Below are 12,411 nucleotides of genomic sequence, written 5' to 3'. Positions count from 1 at the left end.
TGAGGTGCGGAAATCGAAGTGAGAGAGTAGGAGAGAAGTAATCTTATGCAAAAGGAGAGTAATATTTTCCTTACGGCAAATATGTTTTGACAAATTGGACCAACCTACGGCTACCGTAAGGTCTGACGTAATGCAACTCAAATACTTTTACATTTTTTCTTTTGCCAAATATTAATTCCATTCATTTTCTCTGAAACTTGCTGAATTGATCCGCATCATAATCAACTCATCAGTCAGCAGCATGTCATGACATGTCTCTTTTTACACACTTTTTGGATCACAACTTATATATAAAATAGTAGGCTTTTTAATTATTCCAATTCTTTTGGTGTTTCTGCATTTTTATCATTAGGTTTTCTATTTAAATTTAGGGGAAAAAGTTTCTGAGGTTACTTTAGACAACTTTGTCTAATGTTCATCGAAACGACGTCGTTTTGAGGTTGAAAAATTAAAAAATTAGAATGATAAAGACTATTATAACCCTAAAATAAATTAAAATTACAAAAACACTATGATTTCCGTCCCAAAACAACATCGTTTCGATGAACATTAGATAAAGTTATAACTTTAGAAAAAACAAAGCGTTAAATTTACTCAAAAATAATTAAACGGTAGCAACAATGCTGCTATAAAGCTTTTGAGATAATTGTTAGGGTTTAAGTTTTCTTATGTTGTAGGATTGTAGGAGATAAAAAAAGTAGAGAGAAATTAAATGTGGGTCCCATATTTTATATTAAAAAAGAAAAGAAAAATTAATTGGCACGAAAAACGAATTAGTGTAGGAAAATGATGTACTCTTATGTAGCATAAGAGTATTATTTCCCTAATTGTTAAGTTCTGGTATTCAATATTTGGGGGGCCCTTGTTGAGAATTGTAATCAAGAAGCTACCGATGTCATTGGCCGACATCAGAAAGTAAACAGACCAGATCTCCCAACCCAACAAAAAGATTTGCATTGCATTTACTAGGAGAATTCTTGGAAGCTTCCTTTGTCTCCACACACACATGTTTAGATATGCTTCTTTCTAAGTACAAGTGTACAATACAACCATTATTTTGAATTTTCTTATTGTGGCATGAGATAAGCACCCTTCAATGGACAAGTGACAAATCATTTTTTTTTTTTTGGGTACTCTTTTCACTGTCATAATAAAACAAAGTCAGATAGGCCTCTCAACCTTTCTCCGTTGCCTAAGGCAGAAGGAGCTGAAACAACTCAATGGGGAATTGTTGGAGTCATGCATCAGGTTCTCCAGGTGGTCCTCCCAACTCCAATACTGCCCCTGACCCCAACAATCAATCAGGTAAACCAACATGTTAACAACACTTCATGCTGAAATGTTGTGTCATCCATTTGAAATCAAATATTTTCTAGGAAGAAAAGACAACATGTTTTTTGGCCTTGGTGGTTTTCTAGTTTTCATGGGTGGGTTGTTGCTTTGTTTGCTATGCATAAGTGGATAACCAATTTATGGTTTTTTTTTTTTTTTTTTTTTTTTTTTGCCCCCTTTCTTCTTACTTCTTGATCTGCCTTGTATTATAGAGACAAGTAGTCATTGTTTTTGTGATTTCTACCATCTTCATGTTATGGAAGTTTCATTTTCATCAATTTTTAATATAATTCAACAAGTCAAGCAGAGAAGCAAGCAGAATTGTTTGCAGATGCAAGATCAAGTTTACAATTTTTAATATATTTGCTTCATTTGTTGCTTAACATGATAAAAGTGTGTGTTTCTGTTGCAACTTCTCAGGGAGCATTCAGTTTTCTACTGTTCTCAGCAATACGAGATTAATACAGAATGGCAATTCTACTTCTCTTGGTCACTCTGGAGGAATCACTCGGTTCTTTGGGCCAAGTAGTAGTAATAATAACTCAACGGGAAATAATACTAGTAAATCCCTTTGGGGCTCTGAGAATAGCCAATCCTCTCGAGTAAGAGATGAAGAGGAATTTCCTTATGGGCAGATCTTGGATTCTGCAAACTTGAGAGTATTTACTTTGGCAGAACTGAGGGCAGCCACCAAAAATTTCGGAGCTGACACTGTGTTAGGAGAGGGGGGGTTTGGTAGAGTATACAAGGGTTGGATTAAGGGAAGAGCAGCATCTAATAGAGGTGAAGGATTGACTATTGCCATCAAGAAATTGAATTCTGAAAGCAGGCAAGGAGTTGCGGAATGGCAGGTATATATTGACATAGTAGTACTTCAAAATTAGTATCACACACTTTTATTGGTTTGTGGCTTTTGTTTATATTGATGTTTTTTTTTTGGTGCAGTCAGAGGTGAGTTTCTTAGGAAGGCTTTCTCATCCCAACCTTGTAAAGTTATTGGGATTCGGGCGAGAGGAAAGTGAGCTATTCTTGGTGTATGAGTTTTTGCATCGGGGCAGCTTGGATAATCACCTATTTGGAAGTAAGGGTTGATCACTTTGTTGAGTCCTAGGATATCCAAAATAAAATATTCACATTGTTAAATATGTGCTACATGATTTTGCTTCTGCAGGAGGTGCAAGTGTTCGGCCACTTTCATGGGACACAAGGCTAAAGGTTATGATTGGAGCAGCTAGGGGACTAAATTTCCTTCATTCCTTGGAGAAGAAAATTATATATAGAGATTTTAAGCCCTCGAATATACTTCTTGACAAGGTAAGTTTCATTTTTTTTTCATTGAGGCATTGAATATCCCATGGTCACATTTTTCTCATCTTGAAAAAGTGAAAGACAAAAAATCGTTTCTAAACTTACAGCATGCTTGCTATTATATTAAAGAATTCATAGGAATACAAGAAAAAAAATAGTCAGTGTGATTTTTGGTTTTGCCACAGGCATATACAGCCAAGTTATCAGACTTTGGGTTGGCCAAATCTGTTCCTTCTGCTGATCAGTCTCACGTATCAACCCAGGTTGTGGGAACACATGGCTATGCTGCTCCTGAGTACATCGCCACAGGTAGTAATGTCAACAAATTTCCTCTTAAACCTGTTGTGAAAAGACAGACACTAAACCTTCTCATGTCAATCAAATAGGTCATTTGTACGTTAAAAGTGATGTGTATGGATTTGGGATTGTTTTGGTGGAGATGCTGACTGGCAAGAGGATAGGTGAAATAATGCGCTTGTGTCAGCAAAAGTCCTTGCTGGATTGGCTCAAATCGAATCTATTAAATAGAGGGAAAATGAGAAGCACAATGGATGCAAGGTTGGAAGGCAAGTATCCACAAAACTTGGCTTTACAAGTAGCTCAACTTACTCTCAAATGCATCCAAGTAGACCCCAAAGTGAGGCCATCAATGAAAGAAGTTGTTGAAACATTGGAACAGATTGAAGCAGCCAATGAGAAACCAGCTGATAACAGAAAGAGGGCCTCTAATTCCCGGTTAATTCGACAACATGGCCCTCCAGATGGTGGTTAATTGAACCCCATCAACACCATCCATTTTATAGCTAAAGGTGCCTGTCCTAGTGGCCTTGTGGGGTTGAGCTTTTATAATGTACATAAATATATGCCAAAAAGACCTGGGAACATATTTGGATTTGGGATGAGGCCTTGAAATAAATCTTTGGTGCTACTGTTGCATCAAAGATTAAGTGCATCCTATCAATGAAAATATTACATAGTAGTCAAAATTCTCTCTCCTCTGCCAATTTCTCTCTCTCTCTCCTCTGACATGTAATACTCGAGTTGGTGGGATTGTGCTACATATGCACCTAAGATTTATTGGAGGCCTTGAGGTTATCTGCCTAAGGGTGAGCCTGTGACACTTGGCTTTATGTGCACCCTAAAACTAGGCCCTCAGCTGGCATTCATAAGCAAGCAGGTCCCTTGTTAATTGTTAATGTAAGTTTCGTTCCATCTGGACTATAATGTATCAAAGTGTCTCACGGCTCGATTTTTCAACTACTCACCTTCCCATCTCGCTTTCTTTAGCTACCTTTATTGCCTATCTAGTTGATTTAGAAATTTCTATTAGCGACCAGTAATGTAATAATTAATGTGTCTCCAAATTATTCACCGAATTCATTTATTAGTCATGATATTTGTTTTATATACGTATATATAAGATCCGAAATTTTAGCATAATTTTGAAGTATTTTTTAATGATCTTTTTCCACTTTCAGAGGCAACAAGCATACAAGACTCTTCTGGTATTCAAGTGATCCATAGACTGAAGATTACAATAAAATCAAACATTTTATTTTCCCATACGTAAAAGCACAAATTTCAAAAGGACACGAGAGGTCAAATGGGTCTATCCGGTCTCAAAGGGGGAACACTTTTTTGGCCCACAAATATTTGTGCATGTTAAACACAGACAGCTCAATCCCAAATTAAAACTTTCAAAGAGAGCGGATTTTGGATAATCAATCATGAAGCTATGTTTTCATTTCGGGCCAAATCAGCCTGACAAAAATTGGATCATTGGACTGTATTTTCTATCCAGATGGGCCCAAATAGGGCACAATAAACACACCTTTAAGAGAGAGAAACATAGCTAAGAATTAAGATTGATCAGCATATGTATACATATAAATTTCGAGTTTCTGTGCAAATATTTAATAGATAAAAATCACTCCACGTTAAACTCGACTAGCGAGTGTAGGGTGGATGAAATCCTTCTAAGCAGATTTATCCTTGCATAGTTGATAACCCTTTTATCATTACTCCGGTTTGACCTTTTTAATAGATATCCTCCAATAATTGATAACCCTTTTGCAGGAAAAAAAGGAATGTAGGAGGTTTACACTACAATGTGCAAAGTGCCTGGACCCTCTTCTCTGCTCACCCAGTATCTCTATCGCTGTTTGGTTTGTAGGATTTTTTTTTATATCTATTTATCCTCCTTTTTCAATGTGCTCTATTCATTCATTCTAATAACTGAATGAGTCAGAGTTTACACAATACATTTACATTTTTAAGCAACTATCATTTTCCTTCAAAATTAACGACAAATAAAGTTAAGTTCCTTTTTTTTATTATTAAAAAGAAGAAGAAAATCTTTCAAGAGTGAATGTGTGATCAGTTCCTTCTGCAAACTTAAAACCACCACATTAACTAATATTACCTAACCAACTACTTGTCCACGGCAATATATACAGAGAGAGAGAGAGAGAGACACACACACACACTAACACACATCATTGGTGAGCTTTGCATTCCTTAAATATTCCAAGACATTGAAAATGTTATTATAAAGGGATGCCATTAATTTTCTGGTTTTCTGAACAAGCCAACTGGGAAATTAAATTAACTTCCTTTTGCGACCATGTTTTTTCTAATGATCAACGAAAGGCTAACTGGGAAATTAAAAACGGTTATAAAGGTTGTAAGGTAACTGGTAAGGTAGAGAGGATATATAGAGCAAACGACCAAAGCACAGCCTTTTGGAGTGATTAGTGTAGGTCCCGTTCACTTAATTCACCATATATAATGAAGTTTCTTAAATGGACAAAAATAGAGACCATGGATCTGTTACTCACTACCAGGACCCATCCACCGCTCCTTAAATGGCAAAACCTTCAACTTAATTGTACATATATTCTCAAATTTCATAACTAATTAAAGCTTCTATTATACACACATGATTCTAACACCTCTCCCTATATATTGCTCCAGATCCATCTACCGCACCCTTACAATTGAGACTTAAAGTACATACATTCATTCATGATATATTAAACAAATAATGGATCATGCACCATCTATAATTAACTACTTAATTAATTTCTACACTTGAAATATTCAAAATAGTAATGCTACGAACAAGAGAGAGAGAAAAAAAAAAAAAAAAAAAAACAATATCTATATCTATATCTATATCTATATCTGATGTAGCTAGCTAGAGCTTAATTAATTAAAATAGTATAATATATAGTTATATACCACTGCCTCTTGCTCAAGAATAGAATGTGTCTAGCAAAGTGCGGAAGGTTTGGAGCGAAGCACAAAGACAGAAGCCAGATCGTGAGGTACTTGAAAGAAGCCTTGAGGAGGTGGTGAAGTGAAATTGGTCCTCGTTGCTGCTACTCGTGGTTTCTTAGGAGGTGGTGGACAAACCAATGGGGTCTTCAATGTTTGAGCTTGTGATGTGGGTGTGTGGCACTCTTCTTGTTCCTCGTTTAATTCCTTTGTTGTCTCTAGATCCGATAGCTCTGGCCGTTGGTTGAAGGTTCTAACGGTTGGAACAGTTCGTATAGGCATGATTGGTCGAAATTCGTCTGAGATTTCGAGACCCATTCTCTTGCAAAAAATTTAGAGTGAATTAATTCACTTCGTTTCGTTCCACAGGGCTATGATAATAATAGTATAAATGGCTTTTTGTGTGTGTGGGAATAATATTTCCCACTAGAGGGAGGGAGAGGGAGAGGGAGAGAGAAGGAGATGGAAGGCGTGCAGAGAAAAAAATAGAGAGAGTAATGATGGGAGGTGCTGAAAGAGAGACAGATATATGAGAGAGAAGAGAGAAAGTGAAGGTGGGGTACAGATGGGAATGATAATGACCAACAATAATAGTAATGGTAAACAGGGAAACCGGTAAAGAAAAAATAATAATAATAATAAATCTTCTGTTTTATTCAAAAGTGGACTTGTCATTAATTTGCTGTTATTAAGATAAGAGCTATTCATTTAATTTCTCGTCAATAGATGATGATGGATTAAATTGAAATTAAAGTTATCTCCTATAACATCATGTTGGGACTGGGAAAAAATAGGATGTTATTAAGATTTTTGAATATATCTTGTATTTTTTTTTTTTAATCTTAAAATAACATCATTTTGGAATTATATAAGATAATTTTGTTTTCCATCTTTTACTAATATTTTATTTGTAAGGATGTTTGAATGAATATTACTTTTTATTAATAACTTAAATTATTCCTAAATTCTTTCAAAATCAAAATCAAGATGACCAATCTCATTGTACAAGATTTTTCGGCTTTGCGACGTGATCATGAGGTTCAATGGTATATGAATTAATTATCCTTATATATATATTTAAAAGAGCGTACTTCTTGATTTGAAATTTGAATATCTTTTGATCACAAAGCAACAACTTAACGCTCCAAAAATTCTTCCTCTAAGTTAATTTGTTAATTGTTTACAAGTAAATTGATACCACTATTTAATTTTAGATACTAAAGCAATATTATTTGGGGAGGTTATAACTACTATCTCTTTTTTTTAGTATCTCTTATTACTAAATCTTAATCGTTGATTTTTGTCAATCTAACGGTTGTAATTTATTGGGTCATATTTATTAATTAATTATTAATTTTCAATAAATTATAACCGTTAGATTGGCAAAAAATAACAGTTGAAATTTGGTAATAAGAGGTAGTAAGAAAAAAAGATAATAAGTATAACCTTTATTTTGAAAAAAATTTGATTAATATAAACAATTGTTTTAAGGTTAAAACCAAAGATTTAATATTTCTAACTTTTCTATATATATTTTTTTGTCACGTTCACATAAAAATAAATAAATAGATGATAATGAAACACAAACAATTTTTCCGTAAAAATAAATAAATGTAAATGGATGATAATGAAACAAACAATTTTCCCTAAAAACTGCTCTAAAGAGTTTCGATAAAGGACAAGAGTAAGGAATTTAAGAGTAAAAAGAGTAGTAGAAAGCTACAGTAATAGCAAAAGGAAAAGATGTTGTTGTACGTGCGTGAAAGTGAGTGTTACAAAGTTAAAAAGACATGCAGAAGAAGCACAGCCTACATCTGACACAAAGGCATATAATTAGGTACTGTTGATGCGGTCGCCCCCACAAACAACACTCTCGGCACTCCCTTCAAACCTCCTCCTCCTTTTCTTTGGCCTCACACTCACACCCTCATCTCATCCCATTTGGCATTTGCCTTTGCTTCGTTGTTCCTCCTTCATCCAATCACCTTCTTTTCTTCTTCTTTTTAATTTCAAAGACTACATGTTGTTGCCCTTCAATCTTCTTGGTTTTTGTCTGTTAATGTGCTTGCAATTTTTTGTTTGGGTTATTCTTTGCATAATATTGTGTTCAGTTTGCACTACATATAATATCGATTAATATTTAATCAATTAAGTGATTACCGTTTCTCTTTTTTTTTGGAAATATGATTACCGTTTCTCTAAATACAATCCCAAAATTACGTCACTTTAAAATTTTGAGAAAATAATACAGAACATTTAAGTAAAATATATGATATAAAAGGAAAGTAATTTTATACAGTAACCAATTCAATTATATTTCTTTAATATGCTTTTACCATTACTTAAAGACTTCATTCTCAAAATAACCTTTATTATGTTATGTGGTAGAATATTTAATGTAATGTAGTCTATGTAGCACCGATACGACACGCGACACGTGACATGACACGACACGACACTCCGACACGTCAATCCTAAAAAATTATGGATTTCGACACGTTGGGACACGTTTTAATATTAAATAATATTTTTAATTTATATAGTGTATATTTCATTTAATATTTAATAATTTAACAAAAAAATGAAACTAAATTAATAATACCCATCAACACGTTATAAAGATGAAAGCTTTAATAAAAAAAAATAAGAACTGGGATGAGAGAGGGATATAATATCAGATAGAGAGATCAAATCATATTAGAGAGAGATCAGAGAGAAGAAGATACAACAAGAGCGTGATAGGAATTGACAACAATGATGCTGAGATGATCTCTTATCTAGTTAAGGGGAAAAAAGACAAAAAAATAAAATTGATATGATCAGGTGGAAGCTTTATTAATATATTTTAACTTTTAAAAAAAATATAAATTTTTAAAAAAAAAAATTAAAAAAAAATTAAAAAAAATTACGAAAATGCCATTTGACCGTGTCGGACACGGTCAAATTCGCGTGTCGGAATGGTCAACGTGTCGGAAAAAGTCAACCGCGTGTCCGACACCGTGTCGGAGCGTGTCGCCGTGTCGGAGCATGTCGGACCCGACTCTTCCTGTTTTTACAAGTGTCCGTGCTTCCTTGAATGTAGATGGGTTAATTTGTAAACTTTTTAGTCTCAATTACTTAGCACGGTACATGGAGATAATTTTAAGACCGAAAACGGGGCTAGAAAAACTATATACTTGTGATTGACAAGGAACGTTTAATTATAGGCTAAAGCATGCAATTAGAGGATAAGCGTGGAATATTCTTTGTTTCGTTAAATTTAATCAACTCCTTGGTCAGTACAAAACGAGACAGACACCTACCAAGGATAGCCACAAACATATTTTAAGCATTTCAAGCTTCTACAAAACTGAAACACTGAAGCCTGTTGTGTCAGTGAGGACGCGAGAGGTCTCCATTAAACGTGGAAGCCACCATACATATAATTGAGCTATAATCTTGAAAATCAACATCCTCTCCTTTTCAATTCCTCATTTACCATTTAAGACTTTGTCATTTCATGCATTTGCATGTAACATGTCATATGACAGAGAAAAGGGAGAATATGATAGACACTACAAGTATCTATAGTATTCTGTATTAAAATTCACTGAAAAGGAAAGATAATATCTCCGGCGACAACACCGGCGGCAATTCGAGGCTGTCGTCAACTCCAGAAGTTTGTTAAGGAGAGAGAAGAGAAGTTTTGCTTATACAAATGCGTGACTAATTCTAGAGCATTCTCAGCCCCTAAATAACCGAATGAAAATAAATGAAAGCAACAATTCACAATGGGCCACGTCAAGGCCACGTTCCAAGACCACTTCCATGCTGGGCCATGTTTATTCCTTCAGCCCAGCTTATGTCTCCACCACTTCGAGCCTCCTAGCCATGTGTGGGTACCAGGTAATCCTTCAACTTGCTTGACTTGATCTTGATTCTACTTCCTCCTCTGGGTATAAAGTACTACACTCCATCAGCTTGATCCTCATTCATCTCTGTCTCCATCTCTTCTTCCATAGTCTGACCTATGTTCGTATCATTTCCCCTTTCCCTTAGAATATCGATCTTGCCCTCAAGATCGAAGGCCGGGAACGCTTGCTTGAAATCAGAAAGGGAAACCCACGAAGCATCTTCCAAAGGCAATCCACCCCATTGGACCAAGACCTGCATGTCTGAATCCTTTCCCGTAGCCACCGTGCGAGACCGGAGCACAGCCACCGGAGAAACAATTGGGTGGCTTCCCCAATCGATCGTAGGTAAAGGGCTTGGGTGAAAAATTGGACTTTTTATGAAACGACTTCAGTAACGAGACATGAAACACTGGATGTATGCAGGAATGAGCGGGCAACTCCAACCGGTAAGCCACCGTGCCAACACGATCCAGAATCGGAAAGGGGCCATAGTAGCGCCGTCGCAACTTGGAGAAGCTCTGATTACGCAGCGACTGCTGACGGTAAGGTTGCAATTTCACCAAAACTTCCTCTCCAACCTTGAACTGAACATCTCGCCTATCATCTTGATGCTTCATCTGTTGCTTTGTGCAGTGCAATGTTTCGCGTAGGTGTCTTAAAATCTGATCCCTCTTGGTCAATAGGGCATCGACAGCTTCAATTGGAGAAGACTCCCCCTGGTACGGTTGCAGGGGAGGTGGCTGACGCCCATACAAAACCTGGAAAGGGGACAAGCCAATTGCAGAATGAAAAGAGGAATTATATGAAAATTCCGCCCAAGGAAAAAACCGAACCCATTCCTTGGGATTTTCCATTGTATAACATCTGAGGTATTGCTCCAAGCCTCTGTTGGTAACCTCTGTTTGCCCGTCACTTTCAGGATGATTTGTCGTACTAAAATGAAGCCGAGTGTTACTTAAGCGTGACAATTCAGTCCAGAATTTACTAATGAAAATTCGGTCACGGTCCGAGACAATGGAATGAGGGACACCATGATGACGGCAAATATCGGAGATGAATAAAGAGGCAACCTTTGTTGCAGTAAAATTGCTTGGCAGGGCAGAAAAATGAGCATACTTTGAGAGGCGGTCTACCACCACCATAATCGATGTCCTGCCTTCTGAATTAGGAAGACCAATGATAAAATCCATTGAGACATCCTCCCACACAGCCTTTGGTGTTGCAAGCGGTTGAAGCAATCCTGCGAGACTTAAGGGTTGATACTTGGTGACTTGGCAGATTGGGCAAGTCCGGACAAACTCTTGGACATCATTTTTTAGCAGTGGCCAGTAATAGTGACTAGACACACGATGCAGGGTCTTCTTTATACCACCATGGCCACTCACAACCATAGAATGGAACTCATGCAAAACCTGTGACTTCAGGGCAGAATTGCTGGCTAGTAGTATGCGGCCCCTGAAGTAGATGATACCATCTCGCAGCTGGTAATTTTCCATACCCTCTTCATTATTTTCCAGCTTCTTGACTACAGCTATTAACTCAGCTTTTGTGTTTACCTCCTCTCTGATTGCTGCATACAAGGGATTGCTGATTTTGGATAAAGTCAACAGAGCATGGTCGACCTCCCTACTTGCCTCTACCTCTTGCTTCCTGGACAAAGCATCAGCAACCTTATTCATTGCTCCGGGGTAATACTCAATGGTATAGTCAAAACCCAACAGTTTAACTAAGAATCGTTGTTGTTCCGGTGTCTGAATGATTTGTGCCATCATTTCTTTTATGCTCTTCTGATCAGTCCTGATGGTGAATTTGGCCCCTAACAGGTATTGCCGAAATTTGGCAACTCCTTCAGTGATGGCAAATAGTTCTCTTACATAAGTGGAGGTCTGTTGCATCGTAGGGGATAACTTGCGGCTGAAATAAGCTATGGGCTTATTGTTCTGACTTAGGACAGCCCCTATGCCAATGCCAGAAGCATCAGTAGTCAACTCAAAAGGCTCATTGAAATTAGGAAGGGCCAACACAGGGTTCGGCTTACAAATGCTTAAGGAAAATGTAGTCAAAGGATTGAAAAATATGTGACGAGGGGAGCGCTGGTACAAGGATCTTTGCGGTTTGGACAGGATTTATTTTGAAATAAAAAATCATCTGATCCAATCTCTTCGGTTTGATTATTTAATCATTCATTTGGTTTAGATTTTTTTTCAAATCCAATTCAATTTTATTCGGTTTGAATTGAAATGATTTTCAATTTTTTTAAAAACTTAAAAATAGAACTTATGGGAATTATTTTTACCAAAATGAGCATTATTTGTCATTGATCCTTTGTACCGATACCAGCAGAAAATTTTGGCAATGCCGAAGTAGTAAGTTTTCCAAAATCACTAATAAAAAAAAATACTTGATCATTGTTCTACTAAAAAAAATACTTGATCACAAATTGAATAAATACCCTAGAAAGAAATTCCATAACATAACGAAAGTAAACTTAAAATATTAAACTGAATTCTTTCGACCCATATTTGGGAATAGGTCCCAAGTAGATAGAGAGTAAGTTTGGATCGGTTTGGATCAGTTTTCACTGACCAAACTGAAAAATGAT

The 12,411-nt window shown here is 36.3% G+C and overlaps 1 protein-coding gene across 1 annotated transcript; it reads left to right on the top strand.

The window, feature by feature from the left end:
- Positions 1–1,169: 1,169 nt before the first annotated feature.
- On the top strand, positions 1,170–3,966 carry LOC133305371 (probable serine/threonine-protein kinase PIX13). Its single transcript, XM_061505572.1, has 6 exons — positions 1,170–1,305; positions 1,753–2,183; positions 2,278–2,413; positions 2,504–2,646; positions 2,826–2,949; positions 3,027–3,966. Exons 1-6 carry the CDS (start codon positions 1,221–1,223, stop codon positions 3,410–3,412), a joined length of 1,305 nt encoding a protein of 434 aa, XP_061361556.1. The 5' UTR covers positions 1,170–1,220; the 3' UTR covers positions 3,413–3,966.
- Positions 3,967–12,411: the final 8,445 nt, after the last annotated feature.

The sequence above is a fragment of the Gastrolobium bilobum genome, unplaced genomic scaffold (genome assembly GCF_033153095.1).
Source record: "Gastrolobium bilobum isolate Gb01-03AN ecotype WA unplaced genomic scaffold, APGP_CSIRO_Gbil_v1 utg1221, whole genome shotgun sequence".
Lineage (NCBI taxonomy): Eukaryota > Viridiplantae > Streptophyta > Magnoliopsida > Fabales > Fabaceae > Gastrolobium > Gastrolobium bilobum.
Note: the sequence above shows the minus strand (reverse complement) of the source record. Positions and strands in the feature narration are given on the sequence as shown.

What these genes read in the sequence shown, in the direction of transcription:
- LOC133305371 (XM_061505572.1), top strand. Translation starts at nt 1,221, where the DNA reads ATGGGGAATTGTTGGAGTCATGCATCAGGTTCTCCAGGTGGTCCTCCC. An exon ending in GGATAATCACCTATTTGGAA is followed by an intron (nt 2,414 to 2,503) that starts GTAAGGGTTGAT and finishes TTGCTTCTGCAG; the next exon opens with GAGGTGCAAGTGTTCGGCCA. An exon ending in CGAATATACTTCTTGACAAG is followed by an intron (nt 2,647 to 2,825) that starts GTAAGTTTCATT and finishes GTTTTGCCACAG; the next exon opens with GCATATACAGCCAAGTTATC.